At 44.0% G+C, this 25,519-nt stretch overlaps 1 protein-coding gene across 1 annotated transcript; it reads right to left on the bottom strand.

Annotated features, from left to right (window-relative positions):
* Positions 1-16,958: 16,958 nt before the first annotated feature.
* On the bottom strand, positions 16,959-22,257 carry LOC100273080 (uncharacterized). The gene is given in 2 exon segments (NM_001147529.1): positions 16,959-17,466; positions 21,067-22,257. Coding segments are annotated over 2 exon segments (1,254 nt in total). The 5' UTR covers positions 22,066-22,257; the 3' UTR covers positions 16,959-17,211.
* Between the last annotated feature and the right edge of the window lie 3,262 nt (positions 22,258-25,519).

Genomic DNA, 25,519 nt, shown 5'->3' with positions numbered 1-25,519 from the left:
TAGTGTGAATGATTGCTTTGCGTAGACAACGAGCAGTCTGTGTTTCCCGAGGCAGTTGCAGAGGAAGTCCCTGATCAGCAGTTTGGTGAAGGCAAGTGTCCTCTGTCCCACTATGTCCTATTCATTTATAACTTACTACCCCGCATTACTCACTTGAAACCTAAGGATTGACTAGCTTTACACTTTACTTTGTCCTTGATGACCTTATGGGCTATTATGGTTAGCACTTTGCTACTGCTTTAACATAATCAATGAACATGATGTGACTATTTATGATACTGTTATCCTGATGATGTTGATGATCTTGTGATACTCTAGGGGGCTCAGGCTGTTTCCTGAGTACCTCTCCGTAAGGACTGGTTCGTTGAGAGACCACCCGGGATAACAGTGCAACCATGAGGGTGAAATGGGATGCCCTTAGCTAATTAATTAGATGAACTAGAGGTGTAGTTGCTTAGCCGTCGTGCCGTCAATGGGGTCCAGGCACAGTGCTTGCTCTGCCGAGGCTGAGTGCCGAGGTTCTTTCGTTTTGCTCTTTGTTAGTCACTCTCCTGCGGGGAGGGGTACTGTGTTTATCAAACTGGAGAAACCTAACGGGCAGCTACGATCTCTAGGGAATCTTTGTAAAAGCTACGTAGTGATGCCCTGCCGGACCACCTAGGTAGTGGTCAATGGGGAGTAGCTCTCCCCGGGTAGAAAGGGAATCATGACTCATGGGTAAAGTGTGCAACCTCTGCAGAGGGTAGTGAAACTGGTATATCAGCCGTGCTCACGGTTAAGAGCAGCCTTGGGATCCTCTTTGATTAGAGATACAGATGGTTCGAGATGCAATGGTTGTGATATGGTTTTGGTTCGACTATGATGATGTTGTTCCTCGATGAGGAAATGGTTTACGGGTTGGTTAATGCTAAAATATGGCTTCTACTAATGATAAATACTTGACCAACTAAAAGCAACTGCTTGAGCCTAACCCCACATAAAGCTAGTCCACCTCAGCCAAACGGGACATTTGCTGAGTACGTTGATGTGTACTCATCCTTGCTTTACCACAAAACACCAGGTTGTCCGCATTGTAACCACTGCTCGGGAGAAGGCGAAGCCGTGGAAGGAGACTTCCAGGAGTTCCAAGACTACGATGAATTCTAGGTGTGGGTTGGCGGCAACCCCCAGTCAGCTGCCTGTGGAGGCTTTATCTTTACTGCGTTTCGTTTAGCACTTTGATTTGCTTGTTAAGACAATGACTATGTGGATGTCTATGACTCTATGATGTAATAAGTACTCTTTTAAGTTATTATTCGAGCATTGTGTGATGATGTCCATTTATGTAATCGCTGTGTACGTGAGTTCTGATCCTGGCACGTACATAGTTCGCATTCGGTTGCCTTCTAAAACCGGGTGTGACAAAAATTAGGAGAATTCATTCTAGGAAGTCTCACTCTGGCCCTAATCATGCATTTATGTATAAGGGTGAGACATCTAGTTCTAGGCAACCAACCCATGCTAAGTTGCCTAAAAAGAAAACTCCTAGTGCATCAAATGAACATAGCATTTCATTTAAGACTTTTGATGCATCATATGTTTTGACTAACAACTCCGGCAAGGTCGTTGCCAAATATGTTGGGGGCAAACACAAGAGCTCCAAAACTTGTGTTTGGGTTCCCAAAGTTCTTGTTTCTAATGCCAAAGGACCCAAAACCGTTTGGGTACCTAAAGTCATGAACTAAACTTGTTTTGTAGGTTTATGCATCTGGGGGCTCAAGTTGGATCATTGATAGCGGGTGCACAAACCACATGACAGGGGAGAAAAGGATGTTCTCCTCCTACGAGAAAAACCAAGATCCCCAACGAGCTATCACATTTGGGGATGGAAATCAAGGTTTGGTCAAAGGATTGGGTAAAATTGCTATATCACCTGACCATTCTATTTCCAATGTTTTTCTTGTAGATTCATTAGATTACAATTTGCTTTCCGTTTCTCAATTATGTCAAATGGGCTACAACTGTCTATTCACTGATGTAGGTGTCACTGTCTTTAGAAGAAGTGATGATTCAATAGCATTTAAGGGGGTGTTAGAGGGTCAGCTATACTTGGTGGATTTTGATAGAGCTGAACTCGACACTTGCTTAATTGCTAAGACTAACATGGGTTGGCTCTGGCACCGCCAACTAGCCCATGTTGGGATGAAGAATCTTCATAAGCGTCTAAAGGGAGATCACATTTTAGGACTAACAAATGTTCATTTTGAGAAAGACAGGATTTGTAGCGCATGCCAAGCAGGAAAGCAAGTTGGTGCCCATCATCCACACAAGAACATCATGACGACCGACAGGCCGCTTGAGCTACTTCACATGGATCTATTCGGCCCGATTGCTTACATAAGCATCGGCGGGAGTAAGTATTGTCTTGTAATAGTGGATGATTATTCTCGCTTCACTTGGGTGTTCTTTTTGCAGGAAAAATCTCAAACCCAAGAAACCTTAAAGGGATTCTTAAGACGAGCTCAAAACGAGTTTGGCTTAAGGATCAAGAAAATTAGAAGCGACAACGGGACGGAGTTCAAGAACTCTCAAATTGAAGGTTTCCTTGAGGAGGAGGGGATCAAGCATGAGTTCTCTTCTCCCTACACACCACAGCAAAATGGTGTAGTGGAGAGGAAGAATCGAACTCTATTAGACATGGCAAGGACCATGCTTGATGAATACAAGACTTCGGATCAGTTTTGGGTCGAGGCGGTCAATACTGCCTGCTACGCCATCAACCGGTTATATCTACACCGAATCCTCAAGAAGACATCCTATGAACTCCTAATCGGTAAAAAGCCCAACATTTCATATTTTAGAGTCTTTGGTAGCAAATGCTTTATTCTTGTTAAAAGAGGTAGAAAGTCTAAATTTGCTCCTAAGACTGTAGAAGGCTTTTTACTAGGATATGATTCAAACACAAGGGCATATAGAGTCTTTAACAAGTCCACTGGACAAGTTGAAGTTTCTTGTGACGTTGTGTTTGATGAGACTAACGGCTCTCAAGTAGAGCAGGTTGATCTTGATGAGATAGGTATTGAAGAGGCTCCGTGCATCGCGCTAAGGAACATGTCCATTGGGGATGTGTGTCCTAAGGAATCCGAAGAGTCTCCAAATGCACAAGATCAACCGTCCTCCTCCACGCAAGCATCTCCACCAACTCAAAATGAGGATGAAGCTCAAGTTGATGAAGTAGAAGATCAAACAAAAGAGCCACCTCAAAATGATGGCAATGATCAAGGGGGAGATACAGATGATCAAGACAAGGAGGATGAAGAGCAAAGACCGCCACACCCAAGAGTCCACCAAGCAATCCAACGAGATCACCCCGTCGACACCATCCTAGGCGACATTCATAAGGGGGTAACTACTAGATCTCGTATTGCACATTTTTGTGAGCATTACTCTTTTGTTTCTTCTATTGAGCCGCACAGGGTAGAAGAAGCACTCCAAGATTCGGATTGGGTGGTGGCAATGCAAGAGGAGCTCAACAACTTCACTAGGAATGAGGTATGGCATTTAGTTCCGCGTCCTAATCAAAATGTTGTAGGAACCAAATGGGTCTTCCGCAACAAGCAAGATGAGCATGGTGTGGTGACAAGGAACAAAGCTCGACTTGTGGCCAAGGGATACTCCCAAGTCGAAGGTTTGGATTTCGGTGAAACCTATGCACCCGTAGCTAGGCTTGAGTCAATTCGCATATTATTGGCCTATGCTACTTACCATGGCTTTAAGATTTATCAAATGGACGTGAAAAGTGCCTTCCTCAATGGACCAATCAAGGAAGAGGTCTATGTTGAGCAACCTCCCGGCTTTGAAGACAGTAAGTACCCTAACCATGTTTACAAACTCTCTAAGGCGCTTTATGGGCTCAAGCAAGCCCCAAGAGCATGGTATGAATGCCTTAGAGATTTTCTTATCGCTAATGGCTTCAAAGTCGGCAAGGCCGATCCTACTTTATTCACTAAAACTCTTGACAATGATTTGTTTGTATGCCAAATTTATGTTGATGATATTATATTTGGGTCTACTAACGAATCTACATGTGAAGAATTTAGTAGGATCATGACACAGAAATTCGAGATGTCTATGATGGGGGAGTTGAAGTACTTCTTGGGATTTCAAGTGAAGCAACTCCAAGAGGGCACCTTCATTAGTCAAACGAAGTATACTCAAGACATTCTAAACAAGTTTGGGATGAAGGATGCCAAGCCCATCAAGACACCCATGGGAACTAATGGGCATCTCGACCTCGACACGGGAGGTAAGTCCGTGGATCAAAAGGTATACCGGTCGATGATAGGTTCTTTACTCTATTTATGTGCATCTCGACCGGATATTATGCTTTCCGTATGCATGTGTGCAAGATTCCAAGCCGACCCTAAGGAAGCTCACCTTACGGCCGTAAAACGAATCTTGAGATATTTGGCTTACACTCCTAAGTTTGGGCTTTGGTATCCCAGGGGATCCACATTCGATTTGATTGGTTATTCGGATGCCGATTGGGCAGGGTGTAAAATCAATAGAAAGAGCACATCGGGGACTTGCCAGTTCTTGGGAAGATCCTTGGTGTCTTGGGCTTCAAAGAAGCAAAATTCGGTTGCTCTTTCCACCGCCGAAGCCGAGTGCATTGCCGTAGGCCATTGTTGCGCACAATTGCTTTGGATGAGGCAAACCCTGCGGGACTACGGTTACAAATTGACCAAAGTCCCTTTGCTATGTGATAATGAGAGTGCAATCAAGATGGCGGATAATCCCGTCGAGCATAGCCGCACTAAACACATAGCCATTCGGTATCACTTTTTGAGGGATCACCAACAAAAGGGAGATATCGAGATTTCATATATTAACACTAAAGATCAATTAGCCGATATCTTTACCAAGCCTCTTGATGAACAAACTTTTAACAAACTTAGGCATGAGCTCAATATTCTTGATTCGCGCAACTTCTTTTGTTGGTGTGCACACATAGCTCATTTATATACCTTTGATAATATCTTTTTCATACGCTATGACTAATGTGTTTTCAAGTCCATTTCAAACCAAGTCATAGGTGTATTGAAAGGAAATTGGAGTCTTCGGCGAAGACAAAGGCTTCCACTCCGTAACTCATTCTTCGCCATCACTCCAAGCCACTCTCCATTTTTTTGGGAGAAACCATGAGCACCAAGCAAAAGGACTCCATCTTTGGTATAATCTTCACTCATTTATTTATGACCAAAGAGAGAGGGAGTAATTCAAGGGCTCTAATGATTCCGTTTTTGGCAATTCATGCCAAAGGGGGAGAAAGTATGAGCCCAAAGCAAAAGGACCGCACCACCACCAATTTCAAAAACTTAGTTTTTCAAAGAGAATTTTCAATTGGTATCTTATTGTGTTCAAAAGGGGGAGAAAGTAGTATTTCAAAAAGGATATATCAAAACCCTCTTGAACACTAAGAGGAGGATCTCATTAAGTGGGAGTTTTGTTTAGTCAAAGGAAAAGCATTTGAAATAGGGGGAGAAAATTTCAAATCTTGAAAATGCTTTGCCAAATCTTATTCATTTACCTTTGACTATTTGCAAAAGAACTTTGAAAAGGATTTACAAAAGAATTTGCAAAAACAAAACATGTGGTGCAAGCGTGGTCCAAAATATTAAGAATGAAAGAAATGATCCATGCATATCTTGTAAGTATTAATATTGGCTCAATTCCAAGCAACCTTTGCACTTACATTATGCAAACTAGTTCAATTATGCACTTCTATATTTGCTTTGGTTTGTGTTGGCATCAATCACCAAAAAGGGGGAGATTGAAAGGGAATTAGGCTTACACCTAGTTCCTAAATAATTTTGGTGGTTGAATTGCCCAACACAAATAATTGGACTAACTAGTTTGCTCTAGTGTATAAGTTATACAGGCGTCAAAGGTTCACAACAAGCCAATTAAAAAGACCAAAGTTGGGTTCAAAATAGAGAGCCAAAGGCATCCCGAAAGGCTCTCTGGTCTGGCGCACCGGACTGTCCGGTGGCGCACCGGACAGTGTCCGGTGCCCCAGGGGACCTCGCGCAGAACTCCTCAGCCTCGGGATTTTCCTAAAGCCGGCGCGCTATAATTCACCGGACTGTCCGGTGTACACCGGACAGTGTCCGGTGCTCCAAGAGGACGCGGCTTCGGAACTTGGCAGCCTCGGGAATTTGCGGCGGTTGCTCCGCTATAATTCACCGGACATGTCCGGTGTATACCGGACTGTCCGGTGCAACTCCTGAGCAACGGCTACTTCGCGCCAACGGTTACCTGCAGGCGCATTCAATGCGCGCCAGAAGCGCGCAGAAGTCAGGCACGCCCATACTGGCGCACCGGACATTGAACAGTGCATGTCCGGTGTGCACCGGACATCAAGGCGGGCCCAGAAGTCAGAACTCCAACGGTCGAATCGCAACGGCTTTGGTGACGTGGCTGGGGCACCGAACATGTCCGGTGTGCACCGGACTGTCCGGTGCACCATACGACAGACAGCCTCCACCAACGGTCATGTTTGGTGGTTAGGGCTATAAATACCCCAACCACCCCACCATTCATTGCATCCAAGTTTTCCAACTTCCAACCACTATACAAGAGCTAGCATTCATTGCAAAGCACACCAAAAGAGATCAAATCCTCTCCCAACTCCACACAAAGCCTTGGTGACTAGAGAGAGTGATTTGTAGTGTTCATTTGAGCTCTTGCGCTTGGATCGCTTCTTTTCTTTCGCATTCTTTCTTGTGATCAAACACTCACTTGTAATTGAGGCAAGAGACACCAATTGTGTGGTGGTCCTTGCGGGAAGTTTGATTCCCAAGTGATTTGAGAAGAGAAGCTCACTCGGTCCGAGGGACTGTTTGAGAGAGGGAAAGGGTTGAAAGAGACCCGGTCTTTGTGACCACCTCAACGGGGAGTAGGTTTGCGAGAACCGAACCTCGGTAAAACAAATCCTTGTGTCACACTCCGTATTTGCTTGAGATTTGTTTTTGCACCCTCTCTCGTGGACTTGTTTTTATTTCTAACGCTAACCCGGCTTGTAGTTGTGTTTATATTTGTAAATTTCAGTTTCGCCCTATTCACCCCCCGTCTAGGCGACTATCAGTTATGGCATAGAAGACTTGGTCATGTTGGGATGAAGCAACTCAATCGGTTAACCAAACATGACTTAGTCCGTGGCTTGAAAGATGTGAAATTTGAGAAGAACAAATTGTGTAGCTCTTGTCAAGCCAGGAAGCAAGTGGCAAATACTCATTCAAATAAAAGTCAAATGTCTACTCATCGACCTTTAGAATTACTTCACATGGATTTATTTGGGCCAACATCGTTTGTGAGTATTGGCGGTAATTCCTATTATCTTGTGATTGTGGATGATTATTCTAGATTCACTTGGGTTTACTTTCTTCGGGATAAATCTAATGTGTTTGAAACATTCAAGTCATTTGCTATATTGGCTCAAAACCAATTTGATTTTGATATCAAGAAAGTTAGAAGTGATAATGGGTCAGAATTCAAAAATGCAAGAATTGATGAATATTGTGATGACAAGGGTATTAAACATGAATTCTCTTCCAAATATACTCCGGAAGAAAATGGTATTGTTGAAACAAAGAATAGGACTCTCATTGATATGGCTAGGTCTATGTTAGCGGAATATAATGTATCGGATTCTTATTGGGCCGAAGCAATAAACACTGCATGTCACTCATCAAATAGGCTATATTGTCACAAGCTTTTGAAGAAAACTCCCTATGAATTGCTCATTGGTAGAAAGCCAAATATCTCATATTTTAGAGTATTCGGTTGCAAATGCTATATTTTGTGAAAGGGAAGCCGACTCTCTAAATTTGAGAAGAAATGTGATGAGGGTTTTCTACTTAGATATTCATCAAATAGTAAGGCTTATAGAGTTTTCAACAAAACTCATGGTATTATTGAAGAAGCATATGATGTTGAGTTTGATAAAACTAATGGGTCTCAAGATGAAAGTGATAATCTTGATGATGTTGGTGGAACTCAATTGAAAAATGCTATGAAAACAATGGTCATTGGTGAAATAAAGCCAAGGGAAGATGATGATGAGAATAGTGTGGTTATCATTCCATCCTCTTCAACCCTAAATGAAGAAAATCACCAAAGCCAACAAAATGATGAAGTTATGGATACTCATGATCAAGATACTTCAAGTCATTCGGTTCCTCCTAATGCTTCAACTAGCAATTATCAAACGGTATCAAGAATTCATCATTCTATTGTGAAGGATCACCCGGTTGATCAAATTGTGGGTGATATTAGTAAGGGTGTTCAAACTCGCTCTCGTGTAGCTTCATTTTGTGAACATTTCTCTTTTGTATCTTGTATGGAACCTAACCATGTAGATGAAGCTCTACTTGATGTTGATTGGGTGAATGCAATGCATGAAGAATTAAATAACTTCACTCGAAATGAAGTTTGAGAACTTGTTGAGAGACCAAAGAACCACAATGTTATTGGTACAAAATGGGTGTTTTGCAACAAGCACAATGAAGACGGATTAATAGGAAGGAACAAGGCAAGATTAGTTGCACAAGGGTATACTCAAATAGAGGGATTGGATTTTGGTGAGACATTTGCTCCCGTGGCAAGATTGGAAGCAATCCGGATCCTTCTTGCTTATGCTTGTGCTCATAATATCAAGCTCTACCAAATAGATGTAAAGAGTGCCTTTCTAAATGGTAAGATTAGTGAACTAGTGTATGTTGAACAACCTCCCGGTTTTGAGGACCCCAAAAGACCTAACCACATGTTCAAGCTTTCTAAAGCTCTCTATGGGCTTAAGCAAGCCCCACGCGCTTGGTACGAAAGGCTTAGGGATTTCTTACTTTCCAAAGACTTTAAAATTGGGAAGGTTGACACTACCCTATTCACTAAAAGAATTGGTAAAGATTTATTTGTTTGTCAAATTTATGTTGATGATATTATTTTTGGATCTACTAATGAATTGTTTTGTGAGGAATTTGGAAAAATGATGTCAAAAGAATTTGAAATGTCTATGATAGGAGAATTGAGCTTCTTCCTTGGCCTTCAAATCAAACAATTGAAAGATGGAATTTTTATAAGTCAATCAAAATATTTGAAGGATATGCTCAAGAAGTTTGGCTAAGAGATTGCAAAGCCTATCAAGACTCCTATGGCAACAAATGGTCATCTAGACTTAGATGAGGGAGGTACTATGGTTGATCAAAAACTTTTTCGTTCAATAATTGGTAGTTTACTTTATATTACCGCATCTAGGCCCGATGTTATGTTTAGTGTTTGTATGTGTGCTCGATTTCAAGCTTCACCTAGAGAGATTCACTTGAAGGCCGCAAAAAGAATTCTAAGATATTTGAAGTATACTCTCAATATTGGTCTATGGTATCCCAAACGTGCTCAATTTGAATTAATTGGATATTCAGATTCGGATTACGCGGGTTGCAAAGTTGATAGGAAGAGCACCTCCAGTTGTTGTCAATTTCTTGGAAGATCTCTTGTTTCATGGTCTTCTAAAAAACATGATAGATCTCTCAAATGTGGCTTGAGGTTGAACACACATATGTAGTATTGCATTTCGCTTCTAAATATGCTCTCTAGGCTATTTATTGGGTATTTTTTTATGAATTTTTTATTCTCGTTTGATCTAAGTAGTTTTATATGAAAATGTGTATTCCTCAAATACATAATGTGTATATGCATGCATACTAACCCTTGGATTGGTCGAAATGTCCATATATGAGCATCAAATCAGATTTGAAATTCAAAATCAGAAAGTGGACAAAGTTTGAAGATTTGAGTATTTGGACAGTCTGAGTCAGCAGAGTAGACAGTCTGAATTACCAGGGCACGGACCGTCCGCCGTTCCTACGCGGATCGTCCGCCGTCAGGCAGTTTAAGTTGGGCAGAGGCAGTCAACTTGTCACTTTGATCCGTTGCTTTCTTCTCTCACACTCTCCACACGTCTAAAGGAGACACTCGTCGATTGTGAGCGGACCATGAAGGGAACTTGCGCACGGACTGTCCGGAAGCTTGTTGGAAGTTCAACAATCATGTCTTCATTCCGGTATTTCAAAATCTCATGGATTTTATCTGATTTCTTCAAATTTGGGGATTCTTCGGATTTTCTCTCTGATCTAAAATTGAGCAGTGGATTCATAAATCTGATTGGTGGAAGTGCTAGTGCTACTCATTGTGAATGTTGTGCAAAAATTTGAACGAGTTTGGATGGTTACTTTTTGCCGAATCGTTGATTGCATGATTGGGCGACTAGGGTTCTAGAAAATCGCCCCTGGACGGGCGCGGACGGTCCGGACCCTTGGCGCGGACAGTTCGGCCCCCCAGCACGGACGGTCCGGCCCCTGACAGAAAGTTGCACTATCTTTCTCTATGATTGTGACGTTATCAACAATTCACCTATGGTTATTTCTCACATATATTGCAGTGGTCTAGGTGGTCTTCGGAAGAAGCTTGCCGGTCGTTTCAAATCAAAGCGCCCTCGTGCAGACGATGCAAACTATAATCCAACCACAGACTCAGAGGCCAAATCTTCAGCTGGGGGTAGTGTCTCTATGGACACAGAAGATGTTCCGCATGCTCATCCTGACTATCCGATTGACATCACAGGATGGACTTATCCAAAGAGGAGGTTCTGTATGGCAGAATATTGCTCCAGAAGGACTGTCAATATGCTCTGCCCTCAGACAACAATATTCAATTCTTTCACACTCAGCTCCAATTTGATGTCTTTTGGGGCACACTGATGGATACCAACTTTCACAAGCATCAAGTGATAGATTGGACTTTTATGCTGGGTCAATCAGTTATGGAGGACCTGATTCCAAAAATTGAGGCGTGTGGTCTCTATCACTTTATGGGTTAGAGGACTGATTTCAGTGAGATGGCTGTAAAGCAATTCCTAGCCACTGCTGAGATTGATATCGATGAGGAATCCATCACATGGATGACTGGTTTCAAGAGGTATTCTGCAACATTTGCTGCTGCAAACAGTCTGGATTATGGTACAATTTCAGCTGGGATTGACTTGTACACTAAAGATAACTTTGAAGAATTTGTACAATTCTATGAGCCAGCAAGGTTGGGAATTCCTAGGAGGAATGGAGAGACAGCAGGACTGCGACATCATCCTGTTGTGATTAACAAAATTGGCAGAGTCACAATTCTCCCCAAGAGTGGAGACAAGAGCAAAATTAGAGACAAGTTCTAGAACATTATCCACCATGTCATGAATGGTGAGGTAATGAATGTTGTGCTATTCATGATGAGACAATTAAATGACCTCAAAATGGACAAAAACCAGAACTTAGCCTATGCTCCATACATTATGGCTCTCATTAAAGCCAAGACCAGATTTGAGGGGCACTGTGAGATAGTTCACACACCTTTTCGGCCCTTCAAGAATGAGATTGGGTTCCTCACCAGACCTCTTACTCCCTTCCCAGATGATGAGGAAGACACTGGTTATGATGCAGGAGAAGCTCCTGAAGCTGATGCAGAGCAGATGCCTCCTCCACCTCCTCCTCAGCCTCAGCAGTACTGGCAGCCTTGTCCAGGCTATTTTGACCCTTACTTTTAGAACATGAAGCAAGGGCTTCAGACCCACATGGATGGCCGCTTCCAGGGAATGATGACCCATATGGACCAGCGCGTGGATGCCATGCAATCTCGCTTTGATGATAATTTGGATGCGATAAACTCTAAGCTTTCTGAATTTTGTAGTCACATCCGAGACCATGTCACTGATCCCATCATGACCAGACTAAACAACATGCTGCAGAGTTTTCAGGACAACATGGGGGCTCTGTCTAGTCAGTTTGACAATCTCTCTACCAATGAAAGCATGCAAGATATAAGTCAGAGGCAGCAGCAGCTCCAGCAGGACTTTGGGTAGTTCTCCTCTCTTTTTGACACCTTCAGCTCTCACTATTATAGCATGTATCCTCCACTTGGTGGTCAGTGAGGCCCCTCCTTTGTGGCAATTGATGCCAAAGGGGGGGAGAAGAGAAGAGAAGTTGTCATATTCAGGGGGAGCTCGCTCATGTGGACATTGAGACTATGCATGTGCATGTTTACCATTTTATGTCTTATGCACTTGGTATTGGTTACTATTTGAACTCTATGGTGAATTGTCTTATGCCTGTGGACAACTATTTGTAATATTCTGTGGGTTGAACTATGTGTGTTGAATCTTATGTTTAAATTAGTCTGAATTATTCTGTGAATGGTTGATCGAGGAGTGATTAAATTTGTTGTGCTTACTTTACATATTACTTCTTGTATGCCTCGATAACCATGACTGTAGGAAGATCTCTATCAAAACTCCGATCAATTATGTGTGTTGTATCTTCAACTAGAAATATCATGCACACACATAGGTGGAGCTATTCCTACATTCTGATTTTTATTGGGATTTATCTATCTCTCGGATAGAACTTCAAATCAAGATAAGTCTTATGAAACTCATCTCTAAAATCCTTCTTATACCTAAGGTATGAGGGAGATTTGAAAAACAAAACTTCTCTTGAATATAATGTGTAGTGTTGTCATCAATAACCAAAAAGGGGGAGATTGTGAATCATCTAGGCCCCTTAGTGATGTTTTGGTAATTAATGACAACTGTTTGTGGACTAACGGTTCTTGGAGAAATAAGAATGCAGGGTTGGACCACATAGAACAGAAAATCTTGGAGATTTATTAGCATTGGTTGTGGATCAAGTGAAGGCAAAGGTATAACATAGGTTTTGTTTTTGCCGGTCTCCAGGAGTTTAGAGAAGATATTTGACCGGATTAGTAGGCTAGATAGCCGTACTATTAAGAGGAGTCAATGTCTTTGATCTGTGTAAAACTTAGTGCCTCATAGAGCATCTAGTGGTTGCATTTGCATGATGACTAATAGCGCTTCCAATTTCAAGAGTTAAAAATCTTTTCAAAAGCGTGTTTGAAAATTACTAAGTCTTGGGAGAGGCGGACCGTCCGGGCCATGTGGGCAGACCGTCCACGATCCTCCAGTGGGGTTCGAAGTATGTTTACTTCAAACTGTCCTGTTCATTTGTACTGCGGACCGTCCGGGCCTTAGGGCCGGACCGTCCGCAGTCCTGTCCAGAGAAGGCTGCTCTCGGCACAGTCCCTGTATTATTGTGCGGACCGTCCGGCCTTGTAGGGCAGACTGTCCGCAGGTGCCAAAATTGGTTTGGGCAGGGACTGTGTGTTTTTTGGGATTTATACTACGGACTGTCCGGAGGATAAGCCCGGACAGTACTGACTCCCAGGTCACGGACCGTCCGGCCTTGTAGGGCAGACGGTCCGCTTGTGTTAACTCCTCTTGGTCAAAGCTTTGGTGCTCTAAGTTGCCAGGTCGCAGACTGCCCGACCAAGGTTGGCGGACTGCCCGACCAAGGTTGGCGGACTGTCCGGCCAAGGTTGGCGGACTGTCCGGACCTCACTTTTCTGACAGCTCTGACATATTTCAAACGGGAAAAAGAGTCGTTATGTGTACGGCGGACCGTCCGGTCCTAGGGCGCGGACAGTCCGCGTGTGCGCAGAATATGTGTTGTTTGCACATAACGGTTGGATTTGAGTGGTGTGCTATAAATAGAAGGGGAGCTTGTGTGTGAGGGCTCTCTTGGTCATTCCTTGCACACATTAAGCTCATTTGTGATCCTCCAACTCATTCTCTCACACTCCTTGCTTGAGATTGCATTCTAGTGAGAGATTGAGTGTTCCTAGTGCATTTGCATCCATTGGTGATTCTTGAGGCACTAGGTGGTACACCGAGCAAGCGTCATTGGCTTGTTACTCTTGGAGGTTACCGCCTCCTAGACGGCTCGGGTGTTGTCTCCGTCGAGCTCTCCAAGAAGATTGTGGAGGAGCCGCGGTGTTGATTGTGAGGGGTTCACGCCTACCTCGCCGGAGCGGCAAAGGTGACATTAGTGGAATCGAGGTATTGAGTGATTTCTTGTCCACTTGGCTCAAAGATCAAGCCGTGTCTTGATAGAGGAGCAAGTGAGAGCTTGAAGTCCACCTCAACGTGGATTAGGGGTGATCGGCAAATCACCGATACCACGGGATAAAATCCGGTGTCTTTATTTTCTTGCATTACTTATTGCCATGCAAGTGATTAGTATTTTGCATATTGTTCTTCAAGTATTCAATCTCCTTAGTTGATTCTCATAGATTGTTTACTTGTTATCACTAGAGAATATATACCTCTTGTATATTGATTAAATTTCCCTAGTGTTTTTTATTTTAGTCAAAACCGTCTATTCACCCCCTCTAGCCGGTGTCCTAAATCCTACACCAGACACGATCTTGATCGGATGCCGTGAGAGGCCACCGGATCTAGATCCGATAGCCTGGATTTAAAGTCGCTCACAACGATTCTTTAGCGCTAGATCTAGATCGGACGATCCAGATTGGTTCGGCCGAATCGATATGTGTGAACCCATCCTATCCGCCTAACCCGAGATCAACAACACCAGTAACGTTCCCCCCCCGGGATCTAATCTCAACCGTCAACACATAGATCAACGGTCGGGCACCTGTCTTCTTCCCCCCGGTTGCAAAGCACGGCGGCGCTGCCCCACCCGGCGGTGGCCATTGCCGTGCGCGGTGCGCCCTATGCTCCAATGCCCCAAATCCTGATTCGTTGGGTCAACACGTGGAGAAGGATAAAGCAAACTCGGAAGAGGCATCCTCACCATGATTAGCGCGACGTTGCGCTCAGCCCATAGAGCGCGGCAGAGCCCGAGGTTCGGCAGAAATTTCGCCTGCCGGAATCGATCCCCGAGGCCAATACCTGGCGAACACGGTCCTCCCACCAAGCCGAACACCCACGCTCCTCCCTCGGCCACCAATCGCCGATGAATGCGTGAGACCACGCCGGCGGTCGCCTTCCCCTGTACTCCCTCTCTCTGTTCTCTTCCGTAATGGACTTAAGGTGACAACGACAGATTTACCAGGGATATATAGGCACGCGGGTGCCAGGGAACGACCCACAGATTGCGGCACCAGTTGGAGCATGTGGCAGCAGAGAAGTCAGTCGCGGTCAGTTGTGTATAGGCGCGCGTGAGAAGAACAACAGGAGTGTGGTTGACAGGTGGAGCCCACAGCTTTGCGGTATGCTCGTGCCGTTGTGTGGCTAGGAAGCGGGTCCCAACGGTCACCGGCCAGCGCATTGGATGACCCGTTGGCCGTGCGAAGAGTGGTTGCGTAGGTGGTCCCACATGTCGGCACGCATCGCCGTAGAGAGACAATGGCTGACCCATGGGTCCCACCAGGAAGTGACACTGGTGCGACCAGCGCGGCTATGAAGTGGGCCGGTGCATGCTGGAGTGAAAAAAGATGGGCCGAACAGACTCTTTCGGCCCAAGCGCAGGTAGAGTTCTCACTTTTCTTTTTCCTTTTTCTTATTCCATTTTTCCTATTTCTAAGTTCAAGTATTCAAACTTAATTTAAATTCTTGTTTTGGACTCCAGATTTCAAATCCCAAACATAATCCTAATATGAATATAAATTCTACTGGTTACAATATTATTATTTATTATTATAGTATTACTTTCAATTCTTTTAACTCTTTTATCATTTCTATTTTGTTTTTCAACTTAAATTCAAAATTTTGAATTCAAATTCACACTAGGGTTTCTCGTTTAGATTAAATGCATTACTCAAAAATCCCAGCATGAGATGCACATTTCTTTATTTATTTGTGGGTTAATTGACTAATTTGACTCCATTGATTGATTATGAAAATGGAAGGGAATTAATAAATCTCCAAAGGCTTCAAAAATCCCTAAAACACTAACATAAATTTATTTATTTATATCATTATTTTTCTCTGATACAATTTTTTGGGGTTTACAATCACAAGCAATGGTTATAAGAAAAAGCTATTCTTTTAAAAAAAACTTGGTTTATATTTTATAAAACAAGATCTAAGCTTGAAAACATCTTAATTATAATTATACAAATATTAGGTTTACCATTTTAATCGTTTATAAAAGTCATATATGGTATGTCTAAGATTAAGAGCTTATAAGATAATAAATCACACTATAACATTATTAAACATTTTTAACCTTTTAGAAAATATATATGTTATATATACAAGGTTAATGAGTTCACAAGGTTATAAACACATTATTAAACATTAATTATATGAAAAGCTAATTAATAGTCTAAACATATTTTTTGTGAGAAGATAATTATCTTCAATTTTTATTCAGAAAACTCATAGCATACATTATCCTAAACACGTTTTATCAAAGGACAAACTTTTGAAAGAAAACTTGGTTGAAAAATTATAATGTAAATCTAATCATAACTTAAGGGTCAACATTAGAAACACTAATTACTTTATTTATTCTTGGGAAAAAACTAAATGATATATCATGGACTAAATTCACTGAAGTGGTTAATCATGCCATATATCTAGTTATGAACAAATTATCTATAGGTTTGATTAATAAATTATGAGAAAAGGAAAATTAATCTATTGATTATATTCAGTTTTAATTAGGAATAAGTGATCTAATTCATTGAAAAGGAAACTATGTTCAACAATAATTAACCTATCATTTTAGTTATGTGGACACTAAACTAAGCTATATTAATATTATTAGAAATTCCTATCTAGCGTACATATATTTAATTAGATGGATTATGTAATCTAGATAATTAGATTATGATAATCCATAAAAAGGTAGGTACTTATATAATCCATAAACTGAATTATATAATTCTCGAAGAAAACAAACAAAGCTAATAATATGTGTTGTTTGTCTGTCTTTTAACTTATTTAAGTTGTATTATATAATATAGAGGATAAACAACAGAGCTAAGACTTGAGGTTCGGTCAGTGCAGGGCAAGATCCAAAAATCGTGTCACCAAAACGATAAGATCTCATGCTATCGAAAAGTGATTGCATTGAACAATACTTATACACCTGAGACATCCATAAGTTACACATAAGGGCTTATTCGTTTTGAGGTTAATCCATATAAATTGGATAGGATTAAATTGGTTTAAATCTATAGCAAATCAAAATCTATATCAATTCATCCTGATACCTTCCAATCCACATGAATTAAGAATAACCGAACCACGCCTGATGTGATAGGTAAATAAATTATGCATCGTGTGTCATGCTTTCAGAGGCAATATTATCCCTGACTAGCAAAGGACTCGATCAGAAACTGGTACCCCTCGGGCATCCTGCTCTGAGTTTTTACACATGCAGCTATAGTAGGCATGTCTGACTTTGCATCTAGGAAAGTAGCAAGCTTAAGGAGCAAATGGAAGTCCGAAATCCGCCTCACAAATGTCAAATGCTTCATCCGCTCCAGGTGACTTCTTAACGCACTCATGCCTACAGGACTTCCACGGTTCTCTATAGGAAAGCCTACTGAGAGTGGACCCTGCAATCACCAAGCAAACCATGACTAAAACTTGGAACATATTGATAGGTGAAACAGAATTCTGTAATCAGCGAACACAAGAGTACGGTGAACCATTTCCTCGCTTCCTTGTGTCAAATTATGAAATATGGTGACACCCCAACATAGAACAGTCACCAAAGCTGAAGATGTTTTAATGTGTAAATCTAGTGCATCATCAATCTTATTACAGATATTAAAGGACGTACGCGAGAACTATATTGTGAAAGAATTGGATATATAACTCTTAATCAAGAATACCACGCCACTTTTACCAAATAAAAACATCAATCAACCGCGATGATGCAGATTAAAATAAATGAATAACACTACTACCATGCAACAGTACCAGTTGCGGTTATTCAATTTCAGTGCACTAACTTTGTGGAACAAGAACCAATTTCTGCTTGGGTTGGAGCTAAGCACCCATGAAAAACACATGCTCATTATGGAAATGAATATGCTTACTGCAGCTTCAATACCTAATATAGTTGACTCAGTTTAACACATTTTTTTACATCTGCATCTTACAATGCAAACTATGCAAGAATTGTTATGTCGAATAACCAATCATGACCTGCTTGATTGGAATATACAACAATTTGCAAATAATGTTAAGCCAGTTTAAATGCAGCATCAGTGTAATAGTTGAAGGCTTTAGGTTTAATAAAAAGTACAAAAACCATATCCAATCACAACTTTACAAAGTTTAGATGATTTTACTAACCCAAAGTTAGTACAGTCTATCATGGTATATAATGAAGGGCTTTTAGAATATATGCTATGCTAAAAATATATATTCTACGATTAATCTAGAAATAATCTCAGAAAATGAAAAACTACAGAGGAGCAATCAAACATCGCCCTTATGACCTATCGCAACCTATGGATGGCCTTTTTCCATATCTTTACACCTAAGGCTTTGTTCGGTTAATCCCGTTACCCATGGATTGGATGAGATTGGAAAAAATTAAGAAAGAGTTTGACTTAGTTGGGATTTAAACCCACCCAATCCCACTCAATCCATGTGGATTAGGAGCTAACTGAACAAGCCCTAAAGTGGGGGAGAATCATGCACAGGACAGAAAGTTGGGATTGTAGAGCCTTAGATCCCTTAAGATGAAGATTCTGAGAATTCTCTCAAAGGCAGGTGTAGATCCATAGAATATTTATTTGAGCAAAAGTAACTTTAGAGCCTTCAATGTGAGATCCCTTAAGATGAGAATTCTGATATGATTCTTTGAAAGGTAGATTCAGATACTATTTGTGTGTGGGGGGGGGGGGGTGTATAGCGGATATATATTATGGATTTTCCTTTTTTTTCCTACAAGTTGTTGCAGATATTCTGAGTCCTGGGAACCCCATTAATCTCACTAGAAGTATGGTGCATTGGTACTAAAGTACATGCCCAGAACAGTTACCTTGTGATAATTAACTGACAAGATCCTGTACGGCTCTACCACCCCCCTCAAAACACTGCCATTTTTCAATAAAAGTACCAAGAAAAGCAACGGACTATACATTGTTGTGACCTATAGATGACAAAAATATATCTCATATAACTTTTAAGCAGACCACTTTCCGTAGTATGTTCCTTGCAGAAGGGATTTTAGTTTTTACACTCATTCAGGCCCTAGGGAATATGTGCTTATATTAAATGCCAGAACTCCTTATTTTGGTTACAAAGTGGTACATTATTAATGGAACTACAATTATAACCAAAACAACATTATTTGTGGATTATACGGACTGTAAGCACATCTTTAAGTAACAAATGCCAGTGAAGTATATAAATCCCACATGTCTAGATGTCATTCTAAGACTCATCCACAACATAAGCACAACAAAGAAATCTGTTTAACTACTGTGGACTAGGTTTTGTCACTTCAAATATCACATACAGAAAAGCATTCTTTCATCCAACAAGGTAAACATGGCAAGTCACCGAAGTGGGTGGGGGGGGCTACACAGAAGGGGTTGTTCGCTGCGGATTAAATCTAGTTGTTTAGGTTGCTGCAACTGCAATCCATAGAGACAAACACTGTAGAATCAGCAGAAACTGGTACAGAATAAAGCCAAGCGAACATGCTGAAGGCCCAGGGTACAGGCCAACACAATTTTTCACCATGCTTAGAGTGTGTTTGGTTTTACTTTTGACTTTAGCTTTTGCCCTCTAAAAGCCAAAAGCTAAATCAAATGGCTACATCCAGGAAACAACTTTTTCTAAAAGCCGACTTTCTCACAGTGCAAAACTGAAAACACATTTAGACCTGCTTTTAATTCGGATAGAACTGTGAAAATATATATGGAAGAACTTTTAGCGGCTTTTAGTGGTTTCCACCAAATGATTTTTAGCTTTTTAACAGCACACAGTCCACAACAACTTTTTTTCACAGCTCACAACTCTTAGTAGCTTTTTTCACAGCCACAACTCAACCAAACAGACCCTTAAGGCAGGGGCGGATCTACACCCCGGGCCACCCGGGCCGTGGCCCGAGGCTTGATCCATGTAAATTTACATAAATATCTATTTAATCTAGTATAAAATAGTTAAGATAAAAGGAAGAGAAGGAAATTTAGTAGGTTTGACCCGGGTCATAGGAAAATTCTAGATCCGCCCCTGCCTTAAGGTACCAATTTTTTTGCAGCCCTTGAGGTGTGCCCCTCTCAAATTTTTCCATAGGCCCACCCCTATGTAATCCTATGGTTTCGAGTCAAAGTATGTGTGTTCAAAGGGGACAATCCTACTGTTTCAGGTTAAATATATAGTGTCTTAATTTACTACTCTTCTCTAAAGAAAAAAGGTTTGTGATCAACTTGTAATTCATAGTCTCTACTGATAAGAATGGGTTATTGTGATTTACTGCTCCCTAGTACAAACTCGCATATCCTTGAACCTAAAAAGATTAAAGTTTTAAACCCAGATTAGGTGCCTTGTACCACACCCACGATGGCTGTAAATAAAAGGGTACTGGGAAATTTTATGAAGAAAAGTAACTCATTAACCAATTGCAATTCATGTTAATGGAAAAAAAAACTAAGAGTGGTGAAGCCATCTCAGTGAGCAAAAGGCCATGGGTTCAACGCAGCCTCTCTGAAAAAATGCAGAGGTAAGCTTGCTTGGGTTATTCCTTCCCCAGACCCACTCATGTGGAAGCTGTCATCCCTGGGAATGCCCTTTTTTTCTTGCCAATGATTGGTAAATCTAGATCTAAACCATGCTGCAGAGTTGATTATATTCAGTAAATTGTTGTTCCATGGCTAAATTTAATATATAGTTCAAGCACATATCCACTTGAACTATAAATCAATGAACTGAACATCACATAGGGTCAAGCTATACATGTATAAAGCAAATATCAATTTTGCCCCTTCAAAGGTTCTGAAATGCCAATAAATGGAACATTGCAGCGAGAAGCAATCTACAATTATATTCAGATATTACAGCCTAGTGTTTTAAGGTTTCTGAGCACCACGTCCTTTATATATTCAGCCCTTACTTCATCAAGTTATATTCAATCCTCTATTCATATGAACTATAAATTCCACAGTACATGAGCAGGAGTGAGTAAAGGAGTATACCTGGTGATCAGAGATCTTGACAGGCACGAGGAAGAAGTCATTATCCACCTTCATAGTATCCTTCCCCCCAGCCACCACCTCCTTCCGCATCTTTGACAGACGGGGATCATCAGCATCCTGAACCTCAGTTTCCAGTACCCCATCCTTGAAGAGCTTGACACAAATTTCACTCATCTGGAAGGCCTCGAAGTGCACATCCCCAGTGCCGTCATCCCCCACCTCCAATTTGACTATGGCAGTAACCCACTCCGGGGTCCCGCCCTCAGCCTGCAGCTGGGCCGCCTGCACAACCTCCCGGTTGGACATAGTGTACTCACCAGTCTTGCTGGCCCTCCTCCCGACGGCCTGCGTGAACACGAGGCCGACCCGGCGCATCCCAAGCCCCTCGGCAATGGTATCGACGCGGGCCTCCTCGTCGGGATCCCTCATGAGATGGACCACGTCCTCGAAGCCCTGCTGGGGCGGCTCATAGATGAAGTCGACCAAGACCTCCTTGGTCTCTGCGTCGATGCGGCCGTATAGGAAGCCCGCCCGCTTGACGGCGAACGCGAGATACTCGGCGACGTAAAGCTGGAACGCGTTGGCGGCATCGCGGTCGAAGGAGGCGGCGGCGCAGAGCGCGTTCTCCTGGCGTGTGACGCGGATCTGCCGCGCGATGAGATCATCCATGGTCATCTTCTTGCCGAAAGAGCCAGCGGCGGAAAGCACCTTGGGCGGCGTCGGGCGGGCGGAGCGCGCGTCGGGCGGGTATGCGAGGTAGATGAAGGCGCCGTTGGCGAGGCGGAGCGAGGCAAGCGGCGCCGCCGGGTCGGCGAGGAGTGGGACAGCGGCGGATGGGTTAGGGAGCAGGAGTGCCGGGTCGAGGGAGATACGCTGGAGCGGGACGGGCACGGTGAGATGTGACTCAATGAGGCGCTGCAGGTCGGCGACGGTGGCGGACGCCGAGTCTGGGACCGAGATGCGGTCCGTGCCGTCGCGGCTGCGGATGCGGAGGATCATCGCGGCTGCCGATGCTGCGGAGCGAGCTTAGCTTCTGCCGGTGGGTTTTGCCGGGATTCGGGGTGTGCTGATGAGATTTATAGGTAGCGTCGGGGTGGGGCACAGAATTCGTGTTCGAGGAAGAAAGAGGTGTGCAACAGGGGAGGAAGGGGCAAGCCGGGGGAGACCAAGAGCCGAGACGGTAGGGAAACGAATCCTCGCCATAAGGCTTACGTGTGGGCCAGTCCACAGCGCTCTAAGGAGAGTGGTTAGAGATGGATATCTCACTTATACGACAAATCTAATATTTTAATATATATATATATAATTTAAAACTAAATTTTACCATTTTATTAGGAATATTATAAATTACACTAATATAATTTTTGTGTGCAATATTTTATCCCTACAACAAAAAGATAAAAAATATGTATTCGTATCCGTATCCGAATTTTATATTAATTATTTAAAAAGATATAAAACGAATTTGAGGTTTATTTTTTATGAATATTTATAGGCTCAATGCTAAAAACAAGAACATAAATTTATATATCAATTCTATATGTTTTTTGTTCACAATCGAAGAAAGAAGACAAAAAATTAACATCCGAATAAGTATCCGGATTCACCCCTAAGAGTGATATCGGCTGCCCATTATGAACAATAGACTGTGCTCTGCCAAAATAGAAACTGTCGGTACCCTGAAACTAGGGTACCCCTTACTACTGTATGAAGACGCAGTACCCACACGGATATCTTTAGTCGCGTGCTAAAGGAGCTGTACATGGGACCAGACCATGACTCGCCCCAGTCTCGGGCGACTACTCTGGGCCAGCAACAACGCCTGACCCTACCACGTGGGCGGCTCCGAGGACGCCACGTGTCCAGAGAAAGTGATATACTCTAGGGCATCAACAGTGAGTTCAGACCCCCATGGGAAAGTGTCGGACCCCTGGATATATAGTCCGGACCTTCAAGTTGGTTCAGGACCCCCACGTGTACGGACCGGACTCCTAGAATGGGATCCGGACACCCCCGTATGGGGTCCGGACCGCCCACAGTGGGGTCCCAAGACCTTACTCAAGGCTCAGGCGAGGGTCCGAAGCTGACACGTGTCCAGACCTGCTCTGGTGTGCTCTGGACCTATCCGCATACACTCCTGCTCCCCGCTCAGGCGAAGCCCCGATGCTGCCACGTGGCATACTGCGCGCGGCATAAGCCAACAGACAAAACCCGGCGTGATGCCTCTGGGCTACGCGCGCCTTCATGACGGATAAGACGTGTGTCTGTCATTCCACTGACAGGTGGCGTGCTCAGTCCACGATACGTGGACCATGCAGTTACTCACCATTACTCCCGCATTATTCATACGGTAACTGCCCATCAATGCTGCATGGACTGCGGTCATCAAGACTCCCGGTGATTGCTCAGGCGTTACTAGCATTAGTTACTCACATAATGTAATTATTCCATTATGCTCCTGGGCCCGCATGTCGGGGCTCAGCATCTTTGTATGTGCCTCCCTTAAACTATAAAAGGGAAGGCACACACCGTTACAAGGACACGTTCAACAGACTCAATCACACTCTCAATACTACTTACACACAGTGGAGGTAGGGTATTACGCTCCGGCGGCCTGAACCACTCTAAACCCTCGTGTCCTCGTGTGTTCATCCACCTTCCAATAGACAGGCAAAACGCTTAGGCCTCTCCTCATCTTAGGATTAGGGCGGGTGCGTTCCACCACCTGGCCGGAGGATTTCCTCTCCGACATTAGGCGTGCTAGGTAGGGGGCTAGGCTTTATATTTTTCCCTGTTTTCCTGCTCGACACGATGGTCCAAATCGTCGAGCACCGTGACTTCATTCCCGAGGATTTCCTGATGGAGGATGAGGCTGCGTCTTCCATGCCACGGGCCTCCAACCGTCCTGCGCCTGGTGCTGCTGTTGTGCGCTCTGCGCAGCAACACACGCCTGCGCAGACATCCCGGGCTCCATCAAGGGCTGCTCCTGGGGCGCTGTCTGCAGCCAGGGAGTTGCTACGCCACCCTCCTAGCTCCACGGCCTCGCCGGGGGCCATGAAGCAGTGGCGTGACGATGTCGATTGTCTGCTCGGCATGGCACATTCTAGCTCAGCCAGGCCCAGGCCTCGGTCATTCCGGCGTCAACATGAGGCGTCGGCATCGGTGCGCGCACCTTCAGTAAAGGCCGCACCGACTGAGGACCTGTGGGCGGAGCTCAACCGCCGGCGTGCAGGCGAGGATGCTCCAATTTCTCTGGAGAGACCTGATGACATGTGGACAGAACTCAACCGCAGGCGTGCGAGCGAGGACGCACGAGTCTCTCTGGACAGGGCGCGTGAGCGCCGGCTAAACTTCGAGGGTTGCAACCTCGACCAGGACTTCGCTCCGCTGGCGCCACAAACTCCAAGGAGCGCCCGAACCCACACGGGTGTCCCATTGGTCGGTGTAGGCTGTGCCGCACTAGCGGACCACCTCCACGCGGTGACTTGGCCATCCAAGTTCCGGCAGCACCTGCCAGAGAAGTACGACGATACGTCAAATCTGTCGGAATTTTTGAAGGTTTACGTCACCGCCATTACGACAGCTGGTGGAAACATTGCTGTGATGGCGAGCTACTTCCATGTAGCCTTGACTGGGCCGGCCTAGACTTGGCTCATGAATCTGACCCTGGGATCCGTGTATTCTTAGGAAGAGCTCTATGCACGGTTCACAGCGAACTTTGCCAGTGCTTATCAGCAGCACGGTGTGGAGGCCCATATCCATGTTGTAAGACAAGAACCCGGGGAAACTCTCCGGGCTTTCATCGCCCGCTTCACCAAGGTACGTCGGACCATACCTCGCGTCTCCGATGCCTCTATCATCACTGCTTTTCGACAGGGGGTGCGTGATGAGAAGATGTTGGAGAAGCTGGCGACCCATGACGTGGAAACCATCACCACGCTCTTCGCTCTGGCTAACAAATGTGCCAGGGCTGCCGAGGGCCGCGCATGGCACTCGGCGCCACAGACCGGAGTCACCCAGACGGGTGGCTCGGGTGCCGTCACCCAGAACGGCAACAACAACAAGAAGAATCACGACCACGAGAGGCTGCAGTCTGCTGCTCCAGTCATCGCAGCTACGACCGGGGGCCGGAACGAACGCGGCAAGCGCCCACGGCCACAGGGAGGCAACAGTGGGTCATGCCCTATGCACACCAATAGTCGCCACAGCGCCTCGGAATGCCGCGAGATCATCAAGCTCGCGAAGCGCGTCAGCGAGCGACGCGAGCAGGCTTCTAAGGATGGCTCGCCGCCTCGTTGCCGACCTGGCAAAGAGAAGGTCGACGAAGGTGACGCGACTGCGGGAGAACGGGACCTCGGGTATCAGGAACCCGAGGGGGTCCTCAAGGACATCATCACTGGAGACTCCGACTCCAGTGATGACGACGACAGCCGCAAGAGGCTGTACGTGATGT

Source organism: Zea mays, chromosome 3, assembly GCF_902167145.1.
Source record: "Zea mays cultivar B73 chromosome 3, Zm-B73-REFERENCE-NAM-5.0, whole genome shotgun sequence".
Lineage (NCBI taxonomy): Eukaryota > Viridiplantae > Streptophyta > Magnoliopsida > Poales > Poaceae > Zea > Zea mays.
This window is presented reverse-complemented; position numbering and strand designations above follow the sequence as displayed.